This window comes from Heptranchias perlo, chromosome 29, assembly GCF_035084215.1.
Source record: "Heptranchias perlo isolate sHepPer1 chromosome 29, sHepPer1.hap1, whole genome shotgun sequence".
Taxonomy (NCBI): domain Eukaryota; kingdom Metazoa; phylum Chordata; class Chondrichthyes; order Hexanchiformes; family Hexanchidae; genus Heptranchias; species Heptranchias perlo.
In genome coordinates this window covers 38,740,546-38,763,132 of record NC_090353.1, presented here as the reverse complement: position 1 = coordinate 38,763,132, position 22,587 = coordinate 38,740,546, and the positions used below count along the sequence as shown (strand labels likewise).

The window sequence follows — 22,587 nt, the reverse complement described above, 5'->3', positions numbered from 1 at the left end:
TGGCTTTCCCAGATCAATCCACACCTGTCCAAGTGACTATTAATTTTGTCCCGGATTATCGTTACTAAAAGCTACCACACCACCGAGGTTAAATTGACTGGCCTGTAGTTGTTGGGTTTATCCTTACACCCTTTTTTGAACAAGGTTGTAACATTTGCAATTCTCCAGTCCTCTGGCACCACCCCCCGTATCTAAGGAGGATTGGAAGATTATGCCTGTTTTTTAAACCTAAAATTGGAACAGTGACTGGATCTCTACTGATGTCAAGCCAGCTCAGTAACTCCTCTTTACCAGCTAGCACCCAGAGATAGAGAGAGAGTGAGAGAGAGAAAGACACATACATTTAACGTTTAAAATATAACACTGTTTGCTCCACAGTTCACCATGGGACAAGTACAGGAACCATGGAATAAAGAGGTTGTCACCTGACTGGAGATCAGGAGCAGGACTTCGACAGGGAGTAGCTGGTCCTGGAGACAGACTGTGAGTGGGGGATCCTGGGAGGCTTTCACTAGATGACAGGGACTGGTGGGAGGTGGACGAGAAGCTTTTGCTCGTGTGTACCGCTGTTGCCTGCTTGGAAATCTTCTTGAAGAATGATCTCCTTCTGTTAACGGCAAAAGTAACATTTGGTTAAACCACTTCTCAAATGTAAGAGAAAAACAGAGGCCTAGAACAAGCCTGCAGACACGGAGTAAGTACAGTGATAGATGGGCAATTCCACAAGTAGCACCAGGTGCCAGGGTGCAGTTGCCGTTAAATGTTTCTTCTGCCTTTGTGAATATTAATGCGACTTTTATAATTTGGTGAAGGGTCAGGTTTAAAACAGTAAAGTGGATAACGTCCTGATAATATCATTGCCCGAATATCACAAAACATTTCTGCATTCCATTCGCACTTTCCATATTTTACTCCTGGTTTTTACAGCAAATGTTAGTGCCGTACAATTTAATCCAGTGTAAAGGCTGTGAGCGGATATTTCAGAATGCAACATGCCAGGAACATCACCTCATGCTGTAAAAAGTTAACATGATCTTTAGCAGTGGTCCCCTCACACGTTATCCGCTCTCTCACCTGATGTGTATTTTTTTATCACCATTGACCAGAAGCTACACCAATACTGCAGCTACACCAACACTGCAGCTACACCAACACTGCAGCTACACCAACACCGCAGCTACAACAACACTGCAGCTACACCAACACTGCAGCTACACCAACACTGCAGCTACACCAACACCGCAGCTACACCAATACTGCAGCTACAACAACAACGCAGCTACACCAACACTGCAGCTACAACAATGCAGCTACACCAACACTGCAGCTACACCAATACTGCAGCTACACCAACACCGCAGCTACACCAACACCGCAGCTACACCAATACCGCAGCTACACCAACACCGCAGCTACAACAACATCGCAGCTACACCAATACTGCAGCTACACCAACACTGTAGCTACACCAATACTGCAGCTACACCAACACCGCAGCTACACCAATACTGCAGCTACACCAACACTGTAGCTACACCAATACTGCAGCTACACCAATACCGCAGCTACACCAATACCGCAGCTACACCAACACTGTAGCTACACCAATACTGCAGCTACACCAATACCGCAGCTACACCAATACCGCAGCTACACCAACACCGCAGCTACAACAACATCGCAGCTACACCAATACTGCAGCTACACCAACACTGTAGCTACACCAATACTGCAGCTACACCAATACTGCAGCTACACCAATACCGCAGCTACACCAACACCGCAGCTACAACAACATCGCAGCTACACCAATACTGCAGCTACACCAACACCGCAGCTACACCAACACCGCAGCTACACCAATACCGCAGCTACACCAATACTGCAGCTACACCAACACTGTAGCTACACCAATACTGCAGCTACACCAATACCGCAGCTACACCAATACTGCAGCTACACCAACACTGTAGCTACACCAATACTGCAGCTACACCAATACTGCAGCTACACCAACACCGCAGCTACACCAATACCGCAGCTACAATACTGCAGCTACACCAACACCACAGCTACACCAATATTGCAGCTACACCAATACTGCAGCTACACCAACACTGCAGCTACACCAACACAGCAGCTACAAAAACAGAGCAGAAGCTGGATATTCTCTGATGAATGGCTCACCTCCTGACCCCTCAAAGCTTCTTCACCATCTACAGGGCTCGAGTCAGGATTGTGATGGATACTCTCCGCTCAACTGGACAGGTGCAGCCACAACACCATCCAGGACAGAGCAGTTCTCTTGATTGGTGCCCTTGTCACCAGGCTCAATATCCACCGTCTCCACCACCAGCCCACTGTGGCTGCAGTACATACTACCTACAGAGTGCACTGCAGCAACTCACCAAGATTACTGCGGCAGCACCTCCCTCCTCTGTGGCCTCCACCACAAAGAAGAACGAAAGCAGCACTGTCATTCGAACACCATCACCTCCATGTTCCTTCATCATTACTGGATCAATATCCTGGAATTCCCGACCTATCAGCATCGTGGGAGCTCCTTCACCACACGGACTGCAGCGGTTCAAGAAGAAGACCCACCACCACCTTCTCAAGGGGCAACTAGGGATGGGCAATAAATTCCGGCCTCACCAGAGTCACCCACATCCCGAGAAAAAATTATTTTAAAATGACTGCAGTTTCAAAAGCTACCACAATACAACTGTTTAAATCAAGGGAAAGACTTGAAAACATTCTGAGTGCCTCACGGATCAGGTTGGGGGGAGCAGTACACAGAATGGAAAGGATCCTGGCAATTAGCAACACAACAACTAGCGATCAATGCCAGCAGTCTTGGACAACCCATGGAAGAAGGGGCAGGGCAATCTGGCACTAACCAGTTTGTGTGGCACTGACTGGTCTGTGATGGAGACAGTGCCATCGATCGAGTTCGCATGGCACTGACCGGACTATAATGGAGACAGCGCCATCGATCGAGTTCGCATGGCACTGACTGGTCTGTGATGGAGACAGCGCCATTGATCGAGTTCGCATGGCACTGACTGGTCTGTGATGGAGACAGCGCCATTGATCGAGTTCGCATGGCACTGACTGGTCTGTGATGGAGACAGCGCCATTGATCGAGTTCGCATGGCACTGACTGGTCTGTGATGGAGACAGCACCATTGACCGAGTTCGCATGGCACTGACTGGTCTGTGATGGAGACAGCGCCATGGATCGAGTTCGCATGGCACTGACTGGTCTGTAATGGAGACAGCGCCATTGATCGAGTTCGCATGGCACTGACTGGTCTGTAATGGAGACAGCGCCATTGATCGAGTTCGCATGGCACTGACTGGTCTGTAATGGAGACAGCGCCATCAACCGGGCTGTTTATATATTGAGAAGAGCAATGGTCCAAAGACTGACCCCTGGGAGACACCATTTTTTACATCCCTCCAATCCAAAAAAATCCATCAACCACTGCTCTCTGTTTTCTGTCCATTAACCAACTCCCTATCGATGTTGCCACATTTCCTTTAATACCGCCTGCCTTAATTTTATAACAAGCGTCGGAGATGTCACCTTATCAAATGGCTTTTGTAAATCTGTATAAATAACACCCACTGCATTTCCTTTATCAATGTGTTATTTCCTCAAAGACCTCAATTAAATTTGACAGACAAGACTTGCCTTTTACAAATTGGTCCTGGCTGTCCTTAATGAACCCCTGCCTTTCTAAATGAAGATTAATTTTATCCCTGTATTAACGCTTTAGTAATGGTGTGATCAGTTGGACTGACCTCTCCTGGCTGTCTTTCTTTCGGTTCCTCTTGCTCCGTCGTGCCATTTTGCCTCTAAAGCTCATCTTCCTTGCGGGGCCAATCTTTATTGAAGTGTTCTCCAGTGGGGTGGAACGTATGGCCACTTTGTTTCCACTCTGTGAGAAAAGGTGCCCGTTATTATTAATGGTCTGTGGCAGGAGAAACATCACCATTTTTACAGTCTCCTGCAGCAAAGGCTTATATAACACAAATGAGCTTAGAATCCCAACAGATGAAAAACAGAAATATTCAGTGATTACCAACAACTTTTCTGAGCATTCTCCCCACTTTGGTAATAAACAGCCTAGGGTCAGGAATTCTTTCTGCTTTTACTTCCAGTATAAGGAGTTTCCAGGAAACTAGAGCTAATAGAACTGAATGCAAGAGACAGATTACAGCCTTAGAGCAGATAGGAATCTCATCAGCAGAACAGAGCATCGCATAGGACATTGGAGAAAGAAACACTGGAGGAGGAAGGAACAGATACTGTTATGGAATGAGAACGGGACAGATACTGTGGGATATGGAATGAGGGAAGGGATAGACACTGTGGGATATGGAATGAGGGAAGGGATAGACACTGTGGGCTATGGAATGAGGGAAGGGATAGACACTGTGGGATATGGAATGAGGAAGAGACAGATACTGTGGGATATGGAATGAGGAAGGGACAGATACTGTGGGATATGGAATGAGGAAGGGACAGATACTGTGGGATATGGAATGAGGAAGGGACAGATACTGTGGGATATGGAATGAGGAAGGGACAGATACTGTGGGATTATGGACTGAGGAAGGGATTGATACAGTGGGATATAGAACCATAGAAAAGTGACACCTGGGTACGGTAGCATAGTGGTTATGTTACTGGACTAGTAATCCAGAGGCCTGGACCAATAATCTGGAGTCATGAGTTCAAATCCTGCTATAGCAGCTGGGGAATTTAAATTCAATTATTTAAATAAAATCTGGAATTAAAATACTAGTATCAATAATGGTGGCCATGAAAGTACTGGATTGTCATTAAAAACCCATCTGGTTCACTAATGTCCTTTAAGGAAGGAAACCTGCTGTCCTTACCCAGTCTGGCCTATATGTGACTCCAGACCCACAGCAATGTGGTTGATTCTTAATTGCCCTCTGAAATGGCCTAGCAAGCCGCTCAGTTGTAAAATCTCGCTTAAAAAATGTCATAATAAGAATAAAATCGGACCACTAGGCACCGGACACGACAAAGGAGGGAGTGGCCCTGGGAGTCCTCGACATTGACTCTGGATCCCATGAAATCTCATGGCATCAGGTCAAACATGAGCAAGGAAACCTCCTGCTGATTACCACCTACCGCCCTCCCTCAGCTGATGAATCAGTCCTCCTCCATGTTGAACACCACTTGGAGGAAACACTGAGGGTAGCAAGGGCACAGAATGTACTCTGGGTGGGGGACTTCAATGTCCATCACCAAGAATGGATCGGTAGCACCAATACTGGCCGAGTCCTGAAGGACATAGCTGCCAGACTGGGCCTACGGCAGGTGGTGAGCGAACCAACACGAGGGAAAAACTAACTTGACCTTGTCCTCACCAATGTCACAAATGCATTTGTCCATGACAGTATTGGTAGGAGTGACCACCGCACAGTCCTCGTGGAGACGAAGTCCCGTCTTCACACTAACGATACCATCCAACATGTTGTGTGGCACTACCACCGTGCTAAATGGGATAGATTCAGAACAGATCTAGCAGCTCAAAACTGGGCATCCATGAGGTGCTCTGGGCCAGCAGCAGCAGAATTGTATTCCAGCACAATCTGTAACCTCATGGCCCGGCATATTCCTCACTCTACCATTACCAACAAGCCAGGGGATCAACCCTGGTTCAATGAGGAGTGTAGAAGAGCATGCCAGGAGCAGCATCAGGCGTACCTAAAAATGAGGTGCCAACCTGGTGAAGCTACAACTCAGAGACTACGTGCATGCTAAACAGCGGAAGCAACATGCTATAGACAAAGCTAAGCGATTCCACAACCAATGGTTCAGATCAAAGCTCTGCAGTCCTGCCACACCCAGTCATGAATGGTGGTGGACAATTAAACAACTAATGGGAGGAGGAGGCTCTGTAAACATCCCCATCCTCAATGATGGCGGAGTCCAGCACGTGGGTGCAAAAGACAAGGCTGAAGTGTTTGCAACCATCTTCAGCCAGAAGTGCCGAGTGGATGATCCATCTCGGCCTCAGTTGGGTTCCGCCAGGACTACTTGGCTCCAGACTTCATTAAAGCTCAACTGCTTCATAAATGACCTTCCCTCCAGAAATGGGGATATTCGCTGATGATTGCACAGTGTTCAGTTCCATTCGCAATCCCTCAAATAATGAAACAGTCCGAGCCTGCATGCAGCAAGACCTGGACAACATCCAGGCTTGGGCTGATAAGTGGCAAGTAACATTCGCGCCAGACAAATGCCAGGCAATGACCAGCTCCAAAAAAAGAGAGTCTAACCACCACGCCTTGACATTCAACGGCATTACCATTGCCGATTCCCCACCATCAACATCCTGGGGCTCACGATTGACCAGAAACTTAACTGGACCAGCCATTTAAATACTGTGGCTACAAGAGCAGGTCAGAGGCTGGGTATTCTGTGGCGAGTGACTCTCCAAAGCCTTTCCACCATCTGCAAGGCACAAGTCAGGAGTGTGATGGAATACTCTCCACTTGCCTGGATGAGTGCAGCTCCAACAACACTCAAGAAGCTCGACACCATCCAGGACAAAGCAGCCCGCTTGATTGGCACCCCACCCACCACCCTAAACATTCACTCCCTTCACCACCGGCGCACAGTGGCTGCAGTGTGTACCATCCACAGGATGCACTGCAGCAACTCACCAAGGCTTCTTCGACAGCACCTCCCAAACCCGCGACCTCTACCACCTAGAAGGACAAGGGCAGCAGGCACATGGGAACAACACCACCTGCACGTTCCCCTCCAAGTCACACACCATCCCGACTTGGAAATATATCGTTGTTCCTTCATCGTCACTTGGTCAAAATCCTGGAACTTCCGTCCTAACAGCACTGTGGGAGAACCTTCACCACACGGACTGCAGCGGTTCAAGAAGGCGGCTCACCACCACCTTCTCAAGGGCAATTAGGGATGGGCAATAAATGCCGGCCTCGCCAGCAACGCCCACGTCCCATGAATGAATAAAAAAAAACAGCACAGAAGGGGGCCATTCGGCCCATCGTGTCTGCCCCGGCTCAAAGAACAACCAGGTGCCCATTCTAATCCCACCTTCAAGCATCCGGTCCGTAGCCCTGCAGCTTACAACACTTTAGGTGCAGGTCCAGGTAATTTTTAAAAGAGTTGAGGGTCTCTGCCTCTATCACCAATTTGGGCAGCGAATTCCATACACCCACCACCCTCTGGGTAAAAAAGTTTTTCCTCATGTCCCCTCTAATCCTTCTGCCAATCAACTTAAATCTATGTCCTCTAGTTCTTGAACTTTCCGCTAGGGGAAACAGGTACTTCCTGTCTACTCTATCTCGGCCCCTCATAATTTTGTACACCTCAATCAAATCACCCCTCAGCCTCCTCTGCTCCAAGGAAAACAACCCCAATCTCTCCTCATAGCTGCAATTTTCAAGCCCTGGCAACATTCTTGTAAATCTTCTCTGCACTCTTCCAGAGAAATTACGTCCTTCCTGTAATGTGGTGACCAGAACTGCGCACAATACTCCAGCTGTGGCCTTACCAGCGTTTTATACAGTTCCGTCATTACATCCGTGCTTTTGTATTCTATACCTCGGCTAATAACGGAGAGCATTCCGTATGCCTTCTTCACAACCTTATCTACCTGTACTGCCACCTTTAGGGACCTGTGCACATGCACTCCAAGGTCTCTCACTTCCTCTACCCCTCTCAATATATTCCCGTTTACTGCGTATTCCCTTTTACTGTTTGCCCTCCCTAAGTGCATTACCTCACACTTCTCTGGGTTGAACTCCATTTGCCACTTTTACGCCCACTCCACCAACCCGTTGATATCTTCTTGGAGTCTACAGCTATCCTCTTCACTATCGACTACATGGCCAATTTTTGTGTCGTCTGCAAATTTGCCAATCATGCCCCCTACATTCAAGTCCAAATCATTAATATATACCACAAACAGCAAGGGACCCAACACTGAGCCATGTGGTACACCACTGGAAATGGATTTCCATTCGCAAAGACGGAATGAGGGAACGATAGACCCTGGAATATGGAATGAGGAAGGGATACACACTGTGGGATATGGAATGTGGAAGGGATTGCTACTATGGGAGATGGAATGAGGGAACGATAGATACTGTTGGATATGGAATGAGGGAAGGGATACACTTATTCGGAAAATACCACATAACAGACTTATTCGGAAAATAGAAGCACATGCGATTAAAGAGACAATGGTAACTAGAGTATGTAATTGGCTAAGGGATAGGAGGCAGAGGGTAGTGGTGAACGGATGTTTTTCTGACTGGAGAGAAGTATGCAGTGGGGTCCCTAGGGCTTGGTATTAGGACCATTGCTTTTCTTGTTATATATAAATAACTGGACTTGGGTATAGGGAGTACAATTTCAAAGTTTGCGGATGATACAAAACTTGGCAACGTAGTAAATAGTGAGGAGGATAGTAACAGACTTCAGGAGGAGATAGACAGACTGGTGAACTGGGCAGACACGTGGCAGATGCAATTTAATGTGGGTAAGTGTGAAGTGATGCAATTCGGGAGGAACAACATGGAGAGGCAGTATAATCTAAATGGTACCATTTTGAGGGGGGTGCAAGAGCAGAGGGACCTGGGGTGCAAATTCACAAATCATTGAAGGTGGCAGGGCAAGTTGATAAGGCAGTTAAGAAAGCGTATGGGATACTTGGTTTTGTAAATAGAGGCATTGAATACAACAACAAGGGAGTCATGCTGAACCTTTACCAATCAATGGTTAGGCCTCTGCTGGAGTATTGTGTACAATTCTGGACACCACACTTTAGGAAGGATGTCAAGGCCTTGGAGAGGGTGCAGAGGAGGTTTACCAGGATGATACCAGGGATGAGGGACTTCAGTTATGTGGAGAGACTGGAGAAGCTGGGGTTCTTCTCCTTAGAACAGAGAAGGTTAACGGGAGACCTAATAGAGGTATTCAAAATTATGAGGGGTTTGACAGAGCAAATAGGGAGAAACTGTTTCCTGTGACAAGTAGGTTGGTAACCAAAGGTCACAGATTTAAAATAATTGGCAAAAGAACTAGAGGGGAAATGAGGAGAAATATTTTCACATGGAGGGTTGTTAAGATCTGGAACGCACGTCCTGAAAAGGTGGTGGAATCAGATTCCATAGGAACTTTCAAAAGGCAATTGGACATGTACTTGAAGAGGACTAGTTTGTAGGGTTATGGGGAAAAGGTGGGGTGAGATACTAAATTGGACAGCTCTTTTAAAGAGCCAGCACTGGCACAATGGGCCAAATGGCCTCCTTTTATGCTGTAAGATTCTATGATTCTATGGAATGAGGGAAGGATAGATACTCTGGGTTCAGGAATGAGGAAGGGATAGACATTGTGGGTTATTGATTGGTTGCGCATCCTGAACACTGAATTACAGGCCGTTAAGACAGTTAACGGTAAATACCTTCAGGAGGAGCTCCACCACATCTGTATGAACGAGTCCCAGCACCGATTCGCCATTCACATGTGTGATGAGGTCACCAGTGCCCAATCCTGCCTCGTGAGCTGGGCTTCCATCTTCTACGCTCTGTAAGAAACAATAGCTGGATACAAAACTGAAAAGGCTCCAACATTTACTAATGGTTCCTACACTTTACATTCAACACCTCGCTCACTGATCAGAAAACTAAAGGAACTGGATATGGTGATTTTCTCCATCACCTGCGCTATTATTGCTGCTGGAATCCTTACCCATTCCTTCATTGCCTCCAGACTTCATTTCTCCCATACTCTATCCAGCACAAATTCCAGCTCATTCAAAACTCCAACTGAATTCCACTCACCTATCACCCCATCCTCACCTACCTACATTGGTAGACCCCCTAAGTATTAAATTAAAAATCCTCATCCTTATTTACAAATCTTCCCCGTGGCCTCGATCACTCTACCTCCCCTATGTCTTATCTTAGTTCTTTGCATTCTGACCCTCTTCCCCCTGCCTCTCACCCCAGTCGTTCCGCTTTCTCTAACATTTCCTTCAGCTGTCTCAGGAACTTCTCCCTAAACCTCTTGCCTTCTCTCTCTGCCTTGAAAGCCCATTCATAATCTAACTTTTCAACCATGCTTCCCAGCACCTCCCTAACTGACTTGCTCAGCATCACTTTCTCCTAACATCACTTTCTCCCCCCATAAGAAATAGGAGCAGGAGTAGGTCATACGGCCCCTCGAGCCTGCTCCGCAATTCAATAAGATCATGGCTGATCTTCGACCTCAACTCCACTTTTCCATCTCATAGTCATAGAGTCATAGAGTTATACAGCACGGATAGAGGCCCTTCGGCCCATCGTGTCCGCGCCGGCCATCAAGCCCAGTCTAATCTGATCCCCATATCCTCTCTGAGGTAATTTGGGAGTTTTCTACATTAAAGGTGCTGGTTGTTGTTAAATGGTAAAATATATATATAAAATGCTACATAATTCCCTCCACACGGCAGCATTTATTGGAGTGGTTTGGAAATTGTGTGCAGTAAGATCCTGAATTTCCAATATGTGCTCCCGGGAGATAAGGCTCCCACTGGCAACTCAAAATCAGAAAATTACCCTATTCTGTCACACCCTTAGCCTGTATCTGACCCCAGACCATGTATCTGACCCCAGACCATGTATCTGACCCCAGACCGTGTGTCCAGCCCAGTTTCTGCCCCTATATCTGTATCTGACCCCTGTATCTGCCACCAGATTAACTATAATCTTTCAAAGTTCTCTAGATTCAGGAACTGTCCCTCTAGATTGGAAAATTGCACATGTCACTCCGCATTTTAAGAAAGGAGAGAGAGGGAAACCGGGGAATTATAGACCAGTTAGCCTAACATCTGTTGTGGGGAAAATGCTGGAGTCTATAATTAAGGATAGGGTGACTGAACACCTTGAGAATTTTCAGTTAATCAGAGAGAGGCAGCATGGATTTGTGAAAGGTAGGTCGTGCCTGACAAACCTGACTGAATTTTTTGAAGAGGTGACTAAAGTAGTGGACAGGGGAATGTCAATGGATGTTATTTATATGGACTTCCAGAAGGCATTTGATAAGGTCGTTTAGCGAGTTGGTCACACCGCAGGTAAAGGGTATACAGGCAGGAAGTGAATGGGTGACCACCAGGAAGAGTAAGAGATGCAGGCAGGTAGTGCAGGGGTCCCCTGTGGCCATCCCCCTCTCAAACAGATATGCCACTTTGGATGCTGTTGGGGGGGATGACTTATCAGGGGAAGGCAGCAGCAGCCAACTTCCTGGCACCACGGGTGGCTCTGCTGCACAGGCTGGGAGGAAAAAGAGTGGCAGAGCTATAGTGATAGGGGACTCAATTGTAAGGGGAATAGACAGGCGTTTCTGCGGCCGCAACCGAGACTCCAGGATGGTGTGTTGCCTCCCTGGTGCAAGGATCAAGGATGTCTCGGAGCGGCTACAGAACATTTTGGAGGGGGAGGGCGAACAGCCAGCTGTCGTGGTGCACATAGGCACCAACGATATAGGTAAAAAAGGGGATGAGGTCCTAAAAGCAGAATATAGGGAGTTAGGAGGTAAATTAAAAAATAGGACCTCAAAGGTAGTAATCTCAGGATTGCTGCCAGTGCCACGTGCTAGTCAGAGTAGAAATAGGAGGATATTTCAAATGAATACGTGGCTAGAGGAATGGTGCAAGGGGGAGGGATTCAAATTCCTGGGACACTGGAAACGGTTCTGGGGGAGGTGGGACCAGTACAAACCGGACGGTCTGCACCTGGGCAGGGCCGGGACCGCTGTCCTAGGAGGAGTGTTTGCTAGTGCTGTTGGGGAGGGTTTAAACTAAAGTGGCAGGGGGTTGGGAACCTGAGCAGGGAGAGAGAGGAAAGCGTAACAGGAAGGGACAGAAGGTATGGAGTAATAGGTAAAGTGTTAAAAAAGGAAAAAGCAGGAACTAAGCGTCACAAAACAGATTTGAAAGTTCTTTATCTGAATGCACGTAGCATTCGTAATAAAATGGACGAGTTAACGGCACAAATAACTACGTATGGGTATGATCTTGTGGCCATTACAGAAACATGGCTGCAGGGTGACAACGACTGGGAATTAAATATGCCAGGGTATTTAACAATCAGGAAGGACAGGCAGGAAGGAAGGGGAGGTGGGGTGGCTATGTTAATAAAGGAAGGAATCACTGTAATACAGAGAAATGATATTGGGACAAAGCATCAAGATAATGAAACAGTTTGGGTGGAGATAAGGAATAATAAGGGAAAAAAAACATTAGTGGGCGTAGTATATAGGCCTCCTAATAGTTGCAACTCTGCTGGAAGAAGTATTAATCAGGAGATAGTCGGGGCATGTAATAAGGGAACAGCCATAATTATGGGGGATTTTAATTATCATATTAACTGGACAAATCAAATTGGGCAGAGCAGCCTTGAGGACGAGTTCATTGAGTGCATCAGGGATGGATTTCTTGAGCAGTATGTAACTGATCCTACAAGGGGGCAGGCAACCTTGGACCTGGTCCTGTGTAATGAGTCAGGATTAATTAATAATGTCCTAGTTAAGGATCCCCTTGGAACGAGCGACCACAACATGGTTGAATTCCATATCCAATTAGAGGGTGAGAAGGTTGATTCTCAAACAAGCGTACTGAGCTTGAATAAAGGAGACTATGATGGTATGAGAGCGGAATTGATTAAAGTGGACTGGGAAAATAGATTAAAGGGTAAGACGGTACATGAGCAGTGGTGTTCATTTAGGGAGTTATTTTACAACTTTCAAAATAAATATATTCCACTGAGGAAAAAAGGGTGTAAAAGAAATGACAGCCACCCGTGGCTAAGTAAAGAAATCAAGGATAGTATCCGACTAAAAACAAGGACATATAAGGTAGCCAAACTTAGTGGGAGGATAGAAGATTGGGAATTCTTCAAAAGACAGCAAAAAGTAACTAAAGGATTGATTAAGAAAGGGAAGTTAGATTATGAAAAGAAATTAGCAAAAAATATAAAAACAGATAGCAAGAGTTTCTATAGTTATATAAAAAGAAAAAGGGTGGCTAAGGCAAACATAGGTCCCTTAGAGGATGAGACCGGGAAATTAATGGTGGGAAACATGGAGATGGCAAAAATGCTGAACAAATATTTTGTTTCAGTCTTTACAGTAGAGGACACTAAGAATATCCCAACACTGGACAAACAGGGGACTCTCGGGGGGGAGGAGCTAAATACGATTAAAATCACTCAGGAGATGGTACTCAGTAAAATAATGGGACTCAAGGCGGATAAATCCCCTGGACCTGATGGCTTCCATCCTAGGGTCTTGAGGGAAGTGGCAGTAGGGATTGTGGATGCTTTGGTGATAGTTTTCCAAAATTCCCTGGACTCAGGAGAGGTCCCGGCAGATTGGAAAACTGCTAATGTAACACCGTTATTTAAAAAGGGTAGTAGGCAGAAGGCTGGAAATTATAGGCCAGTTAGCTTAACATCTGTGGTGGGTAAAATTTTGGAGTCTATTATTAAGGAGACAGTAACGGAACATTTAGATAAGCATAATTTAATAGGACAAAGTCAGCATGGCTTCATGAAGGGGAAGTCATGTCTGACAAATTTGCTTGAGTTCTTCGAGGATATAACGTATAGGGTGGATAAAGGGGAACCAGTGGACGTAGTGTATTTAGACTTCCAGAAGGCATTCGACAAGGTGCCACATGAAAGATTATTACTTAAGATAAAAAATCACGGGATTGGGGGTAATATTCTGGCATGGGTGGAGGATTGGTTATCAAACAGGAAGCAGAGAGTTGGGATAAATGGTTCATTTTCGGACTGGCAACCAGTAACCAGTGGTGTTCCACAGGGGTCGGTGCTGGGTCCCCAACTCTTTACAATCTATATTAACGATTTGGAGGAGGGGACCGAGTGCAACATATCAAAATTTGCAGATGATACAAAGATGGGAGGGAAAGTAGAGAGTGAGGAGGACATAAAAAACCTGCAAGGGGATATAGACAGGCTGGGTGAGTGGGCGGAGATTTGGCAGATGCAATATAATATTGGAAAATGTGAGGTTATGCACTTTGGCAGGAAAAATCAGAGAGCAAGTTATTTTCTTAATGGCGAGAGACTGGAAAGTACTGCAGTACAAAGGGATCTGGGGGTCCTAGTGCAAGAAAATCAAAAAGTTGGTATGCAGGTGCAGCAGGTGATCAAGAAAGCCAACGGAATGTTGGCTTTTATTGCTAGGGGGATAGAATATAAAAACAGGGAGGTATTGCTGCAGTTATATAAGGTATTGGTGAGACCGCACCTGGAATACTGCATACAGTTTTGGTCTCCATACTTAAGAAAAGACATACTTGCTCTCGAGGCAGTACAAAGAAGGTTCACTCGGTTAATCCCGGGGATGAGGGGGCGCACATATGAGGAGAGGTTGAGTAGATTGGGACTCTACTCATTGGAGTTCAGAAGAATGAGAGGCGATCTTATTGAAACATATAAGATTGTGAGGGGTCTTGATCGGGTGGATGCAGTAAGGATGTTCCCAAAGATGGGTGAAACTAGAACTAGGGGGCATAATCTTAGAATAAGGGGCTGCTCTTTCAAAACTGAGATGAGGAGAAACTTCTTCACTCAGAGGGTGGTAGGTCTGTGGAATATGCTGCCCCAGGAAGCTGTGGAAGCTACATCATTAGATAAATTTAAAACAGAAATAGACAGTTTCCTCGAAGTAAAGGGAATTAGGGGTTATGGGGAGCAGGCAGGAAATTGGACATGAAGCTGAGTTCGGATCGGTCAATGCCCTGTGGGTGGCGGAGAGGGCCCAGGGGCTATGTGGCCGGGTCCTGCTCCGACTTCTTGTGTTCTTTAGATTTGTGGTTGGGATCAGATCAGCCATGATCTTATTAAATGGCGGAGCAGGCTCGAGGGGCCGATTGGCCTACTCCTGCTCCAATTTCTTATGTTCTTATGTTCTTATGTCCCACATAAGAGACTGTTAGCGAAGTTAGAAGCCCATGGAATCGAGGGAAAAGTATGGACTTGGTTAGGAAATTGGCTGAGCGAAAGGCGACATAGAGTAGGGATAATGGGTAGGTACTCACATTGGCAGGATGTGACTAGTGGAGTCCTGCAGGGATCTGTCTTGGGGCCTCAATTATTCACAATATTTATTAACGACTTAGATGAAGGCATAGAAAGTCTCATATCTAAGTTTGCCGATGACACAAAGATTGGTGGCATTGTAAGCAGTGTAGATGAAAACATAAAATTACAAAGCGATATTGATAGATTAGGTGAATGGGCAAAACTGTGGCAAATGGAATTCAATGTAGACAAATGTGAGGTCATCCACTTTGGATCAAAATAGGTTAGAACAGGGTACTTTCTAAATGGTAAAAAGTTAAAAACTGTGGATGTCCAAAGGGACTTAGGGGTTCAGGTACATGGATCATTGAAGTGTCATGAACAGGTGCAGAAAATAATCAATAAGGCTAATGGAATGCTGGCCTTTATATCTAGAGGACTGGAGTACAAGGGGGCAGAAGTTGTGCTGCAGCTATACAAAACCCTGGTTAGACCGCACCTGGAGTACTGTGAGCAGTTCTGGGCACCGCACCTTCGGAAGGTCATATTGGCCTTGGAGGGAGTGCAGCGTAAGTTTACTAGAATGATCCCCGGACTTCAAGGGTTAAGTTACGAGGAGAGATTACACAAATTGGGGTTGTATTCTCTAGAGTTTAGAAGGTTAAGGGGTGATCTGATTGAAGTTTATAAGATATTAAGGGGAACAGATAGGGTGGATAGAGAGAAACTATTTCCGCTGGTTGGGGATTCTAGGAGTAGGGGGCACAGTCTAAAAATTAGAGCCAGACCTTTCAGGAGCGAGATTAGAAAACATTTCTACACACAAAGGGTGGTAGAAGTTTGGAACTCTCTTCCGCAAACGGCAATTGATACTAGCTCAATTGCTAAATTTAAATGTGAGATCGATAGCTTTTTGGCAACCAAAGGTATTAAGGGATATGGGCCAAAGGCAGGTATATGGAGTTAGATCACAGATCAGCCATCATCTTATCAAATGGCGGAGCAGGCACGAGGGGCTGAATGGCCTACTCCTGTTCCTATATTCCTAAGGGGTAGAATTTCTGCCGTGATTCTCTGATAGAGAATTATTAGCTGTCACTGGGACTGATAGAGATGTGTAATAATAAAACTAAGGAGTTGTTGCTCGGCTAGATGTTAGGCTATTGTGCAATGTGGCACTGGGGGCAGCAGTGGGAGAGACCGCTCTCGGCGGCGGGAGAGACCGCACTCGGCGGCGGGAGAGACCGCTCTCGGCGGCGGGAGAGACCGCACTCGGCGGCGGGAGAGACCGCACTCGGCGGCGGGAGAGACCGCTCTCGGCGGCGGGAGAGACCGCACTCGGCGGCGGGAGAGACCGCACTCGGCGGCGGGAGAGACCGCACTCGGCGGCGGGAGAGACCGCACTCGGCGGCGGGAGAGACCGCACTCGGCGGCGGGAGAGACCGCACTCGGCGGTCAAGCTGCGGCAGATCCATATCCTCTTGCTTCGGCAAGTCTGTTGTAAAACCCAGGGGACCAATCACAGCATGACAACTCAGATCACCTGATGTCGGTAAGCCAATGGTCGGTGTACTGTATGGAGAACACTGTATTCAGAAAAACTGAACTTTTGTTAGTTTGTTGATGATTGCCACCATGACTGAAGTACTGTACGAAAGTTCACCTGAAGTTACCACCGGACTCAGAACCTTTTTTATGAGGTCTTACATTCTCCTACTCTCCCTCCATAACTTTGACACACAATCAGGGTTTCTGCTGATCTTCTTTTGGTTATAGCTGGAGATCAGGACACCCCCATGGAAATTCTACCCCTTGTGTATCTGCCCCTATATTTTCTCTATGGCGAGAGACTAGAAAGTGTGGAGGAGCAAAGAGGTTTGGGTGTCCATGTGCACAAATCTCTAAACACAGATACAAAAAGTAATCAAAAAGGCTACTGGCCATTATCTCAAGGGGTCTGGAATACAAAGGGGAGGAAGCTATGTTACAGCTGTACAGAGCCTTGGTCAGACCCCATCTGGAGATACTATGTTAAGTTCTGGGCACCACACCTCAAGAAGGATAATATTGACCTTGGAGAGGGCGCAGTGCAGATTCACCAGAATAATACCGGAGCTAAATGAGTTAAATCCCAAGGACAGGTTGCATAGACTAGGCTTGTATTCCCTTTAATATAGAAGATTAAGGGGAGATCTAATTGAGGTGTTTAAGATGATTAAAAGATTCGATAGGGTAGAGAGAGAGAAACTATTTCCTCTGGTGGTGCAAATCCAGAACAAGGGGGCATAACCTTAAAAGTAGAGCTAGGCCATTCGGGGGGTGGGGTGATGTCAGGAAGGACTTCTTCACACAAGGGAGAGTGGAAATCTGGAACTCTCTCTCCCTAAAAAGCTGTTGAGGCTGGGGGATCAATTGAAAATTTAAAAAATGAGATTGATAGATTTTTGTTTGATGAGGGTGAGAATCCCTACGTGGTCAGTTTTCAGTAAAATATTAAAATGTCTATGTGGCAAAGAAGCAGAATGCAAAATGGTTAGAAAGGGTTAATTAGTTAGTAACTGAGATTGGTACAGGTGGCCTGGCCTCCTGCTGGGCCATATGTTTGCGTAGTCAGCAGGTTTGCATGGTCTTATCAATGTAGAGTCTTTGATGTGATTCAAGGACTGGTCTGAATGTCTCCATGTTTATGGCAGATCAATATAGGTAACGAGCTTAGCCAAAGTTGAAAGACATTCCAGGTTGGGAGATAAGGAACAGAAGGAACAGGGAAGAACATTCCAAGTTGGAAGGTGAGGAAGTATCCCCTTTGATGTCTAACAGCAGCATGATCAGCACATGGACGATTTATGATTGGCCGGAAATAATGTAACCTCGCATGGCAACCTATGCCCGGCTTATGATTGGTGTTGACCCTCGTTAAGTATGTTCCAACCCTATTGATTTGTATAAAAACGTGTGGATTTCTGTATGTTTTTGTTCTTGCTCTGCCAGCATAGAGGGACTCTATCAGGAGTCCAAATCAATGCTGCAGACTAAGAACCCTGCTATTAAAGTTGTGATGAACTTTAAAATGTATTCGACTTCAGTTTTTACTGAACCAGACTGAGGGGAAAGAATTCGGATAGTCAAGGGTATTAAATTTACAGAATCAAAACAGGTAAATGGAGTTAAGATACAGGTCAGCCATGATCTAATTGAATGGTGGAACAGGCTTGAGGGGCTGAATGGCCTCTTCCTGTTCCTATGTTCCTAACAGGCTCGAGGGACTGATTGGCCTCCTCCCGTTCCTAGATCAGACCCAGACTCTGTATCTCTATCTGAATCGGACCCTGTATCTATATCTGGCCCAGCCCCTCCATTCTTACCCAGACCATATGGTGCACTGTATACACATCACTGTCTCCCACATAGACTCGAATCGCTCGTAATGTGAATCCAAACTTCTTTCCAGAGCTGTGAATAGTTATCGGAGGCCGCAGATTTGTGATGTTCAATGAGTGATCACGACTCGGTGAAGAGTCTCTGGACGATGGGTTTGATGAAAGAGAGTGGGGAGATACTGGACCAACCAGAGGGACACAGCCAAATTCATCTGAAAAATGGAAACAATTTAGAGCTGTCAGAATTAGTCCTTTGATCAATGAATTGTTTTAGAGTCATCAACATCCAGTGACGACTCCAACATACCTCTTCCCAGAGACCCCACTCTGTGCACACAGTCCAAGAGACCAGTATCAGAAGGCTGGACTGTTCGGGCAATATAGGGCTGGAGGATGTTGAGCAGATAGGATGGCTGAGGCCTTGGAGGGACTTAAAGATAAGGATGAAAATTGTAAGCTTAAGTCATTGGGTAATGGGAGCCAATAGAGTGAGAGGACAGAACCCAGCTCCCGTCTCCTGCTCCCCACGTCCCAAGTCCCTGCTCCCAAACAACTGCTCCCAATGACCCCTCCAGGGATCTGCTCCCAATTACCCCTCCAGGGACCTGCTCCCAATGACGCCCCAGTGACCTTCTCCCAATGACCCCTCCAGGGACCTGCTCCCAATGACCCCCCAGTGATCTGCTCCCAATGACCCCTCCAGGGACCTGTTCCCAATGACCCCCCAGTGACCTGCTCCCAATGACCCCTCCAGGGACCTGCTCCCAATGACCCCCCCAGTGACCTGCTCCCAATGACCCCCCAGTGATCTGCTTCCAATGACCCCCCAGTGACCTGCTCCCAATGACCCCTAGTCACCTGCTCCCAATGACCCTCCAGTGACCTGCTCCCAATGACCCCTCCAGGGACCTGCTCCCAATGACCCCCCAGGGATCTGCTGCCTAAGATCTGCTCCCAGATCTTTTCTCAGTTACTTGAAAGAGTGCCAATGAGGGGCAAACCTCTTACCCTCTGCCTCCATCATCCCTATAATTTCCATCCCAGATCCAGTGACAGTCCTGCTTACCAGGTGTGATAATAAGTGACAGACCACTGATGGAGGCTGATTTGGGGATCATCCTGTTCTTCTCTATGGTTTCAAAGTGACCCCCGAGTCTGTGAGCTGTTGTGGGATTCAGTCCTTTCGGGGTTGAGCTCCTCTGCCCCATGCTGTTGCTTCGCACTCTCATGTGATTAATACTGTTGGCGAGAACATCTGAAAAACAATCAGCCCCAGAACAAGTCAAACTGCTGGCAAACGCCTCCCACTAAACTTAGTGCCAATATATTGGGAGGAGCTAAAATGATCTAACTGTTAAAATAAAATCACATGATTGTTTGTACAGCAACGTTCCACTTCAGCAACACTTGGATCTGCAGTTGTGGTTTGCATATGGTTGCGGCCTGCATTTGGTAATGGTTACAGTGTGTGTATGGCAATGGTTTGTGTACGGTTATGGCTTGTGTACAATTACAGTTTGCGTACGGTTACGGTTTGCGTACGGTTACAGTTTGCATGCAGTTATATTTTCTAGCGTCTATTCTGCCTCTGATTGGCTGAGACAGGTTAGTGATGCAAGTACAGAAATGGCTCATTGGGAGGGAATATGATGCGTTATTTATTTATTGGAATCTTTCTTGCTGGCCAAAACATACACAAGGTTAAAATTAAGTACTGTTAGCTGATTCATCTAGTTGCAGAGAATATACATTATGGCCTAATATGCTGAAGGCATCAATTAGATTTTGAGATGCCCATTGTCGGTTGGGAACCCATTTCAGAGATCATTCAAAGATTGGAACAGATCAACGAGAGTCCCAGGAAGGATCCTGATCAATTATCAAGCTGCTATGGGCCAGTTTGTTTGGGCAAACACCATTTTGAATCCTCTGAATACCTGACCATCTAAATACAGTTAGGGTAAATAACTTTTTAATTCACTTTGTTTTGGAATTTCCTGAAAGCAACTTGGAACTTTATGTTGGCTGAATTGTAATAAGACCTCAGTCAGCCAATCCCCTCTCTTGTAGAGACAGTGCAGCCAATCCCCTCCCAACACAGTAACCAGCAGGAGATTCTCACCCGAGAATGTTCTTGTTCTTGGTCTGTTTGGCCCGTTCTCCGACAGTCTTTGCCACTCTGTACGCAACGCTTGTTCGGTCAATGTGCAGACCTCACTCTCATCCTCTGCAGATAATGCAAACCGTGGCACCACGTCTGAGCTGGGAGTGCTGTAGGAGGCCAAGGGACTACTGCCTCGGTCAAAGTGGGAGCAGGCTGAGGATGCTCGTGGTCTCAGGCTGTTCAATAAAAGAGGTGATGGTTGCAGTTCAGATAGGCCTACAAAAGCTGCTCTTACACAGTCTCGAACATTAGAATCATAGAATCACACAGCACAGAAGGAGGCCATTTGGCCCATCGTGCCTGTGCCGGCTCTTTGAAAGATCTATCCAATTAGTCCCACTCCCGTGTTCTTTCCCCATAGCCCTGCAAATTTTCCCCCTTCAAGTATTTATCCAATTCCCTTTTGAAAGTTATTATTGAATCTGTTTCCACCGCCATTTCAGGCAGCGCATTCCAGAACATAACAACTCGCTGCGTAAAAAAATGTCTCCACATCTTACCTCTGGTTCTTTTGTCAATCACCTTAAATCTGTGTCCTCTGGTTATCGACCTTTCTGTCACTGGAAACAATTTCTCCTTATTTACTCTGTCAAAACCGTTCATGATTTTGAATCCCTCGACCAAATCAAGCCCTTAACCTTCTCTGCTCTAAGGAGAAGAACCCCAGCTTCTCCAGTCACTCCACCAAACTGAAGTCCCCCATACCTGTTCCCATTCTTGTAAATCTCTTCTGCACCCTCTCTAAGGCCTTGACATCCTTTCTAAAGTGCGGTGCTCAGAATTGGACACAATTGAGGCCTAACCTGTGTTTTATAAAGTTTTAGCATAACTTTCTTGCTTTTTACTCTATGGGGGGAGTTTTACCCCCCGCCTCACAACGGGTGGGAGAGGGTCGGGGTTCAAAATTAATAAACGTGAAACGCGTACGCGCTGCCGTCATTCTTGTGAGCCCCGTCTGTGCCCCACTCTCGAGAGTGCAGTTGGGAGCCTGATTTAAATTTAACATAAGAACATAACATAAGAAATAGGAGCAGGAGTAGGACATACGGCCCCTCGAGCCTGCTCCGCCATTCAATCAAATCATGGCTGATCTTCAACCTCAACTCCACTTTCCCGCCCGATCCCCATATCCCTTGATTTCCCCTGGAGTCCAAAAATCTATCGATCTCAGCCTTGATTATACTCAATGACTCAGCATCCACAGCCCTCTGGGGTAGAGAATTCCAAAGATTCACAACCCTCTGAGTGAAGAAATTCCTCCTCAGCTCAGTCTTGAATGGCCGACCCCTTATCCTGAGACTATGCCCCCTAGTTCTAGACTCGTTAGTCAGGGGAAACAATCTCTCAGCATCTACCCTGTCAAGCCCCCTAATAATCTTACATGTTTCAATGAGATCATCTCTCATTTTTCTAAACTCCAGAGAGAATAGGTCCATTCTACTCAATCTCTCCTCATGGGACAACCCTCTCATCCCAGGAATTAATCTAACGAGCCTACGTTGCACCGCCTCCAAGGCAAGTATATCCTTCCTTAGATAAGGAGACCAAAACTGTACGCAGTACACCAGGTGAGGTCTCACCAAAGCCCTGTACCGCTGGCAGGCCGGGTTTCCCAGGGCTAAATGGAGATGGGAGCAGCCGGGTCCAGCAGGGAAGCGTTTTTTGATCGCACTGTTTGTGGGCCAGGAGCAGCAGGAGTGCTTCCCCCAGCCCCTCAAGCAAGCCTTCTGTTGCGATCAGTTGACCCCCCCCCACTCCAAACCTGTGATCAGTCGACCCCCCCCACTCCAAACCTGTGATCAGTCGACCCCCCCCCCACTCCAAACCCAAGATCCTGAGCCTTACACCCAGCGATCTTTGCTGACCCCCTCCGCTATGCCTCGCGAGCTTTGTCGATTGCTGGTCCCCGGCTGCGGCCTTCTACCG

The 22,587-nt window shown here is 46.6% G+C and overlaps 1 protein-coding gene across 1 annotated transcript in view; it reads right to left on the bottom strand.

The window, feature by feature from the left end:
* Positions 1–22,587, bottom strand: part of mast3b (microtubule associated serine/threonine kinase 3b) — a 124,817-nt gene that overhangs the window by 5,137 nt on the left and 97,093 nt on the right. Inside the window, exons 20-25 of the mRNA XM_067968618.1 lie at positions 20,620–20,837; positions 19,564–19,752; positions 18,483–18,709; positions 9,492–9,614; positions 3,808–3,944; positions 426–607 (exon numbers count right to left, since the gene is read on the bottom strand). Coding sequence (XP_067824719.1) covers positions 426–607; positions 3,808–3,944; positions 9,492–9,614; positions 18,483–18,709; positions 19,564–19,752; positions 20,620–20,837 — 1,076 coding nt within the window. The remainder of the gene's footprint in view (positions 1–425; positions 608–3,807; positions 3,945–9,491; positions 9,615–18,482; positions 18,710–19,563; positions 19,753–20,619; positions 20,838–22,587) is intronic.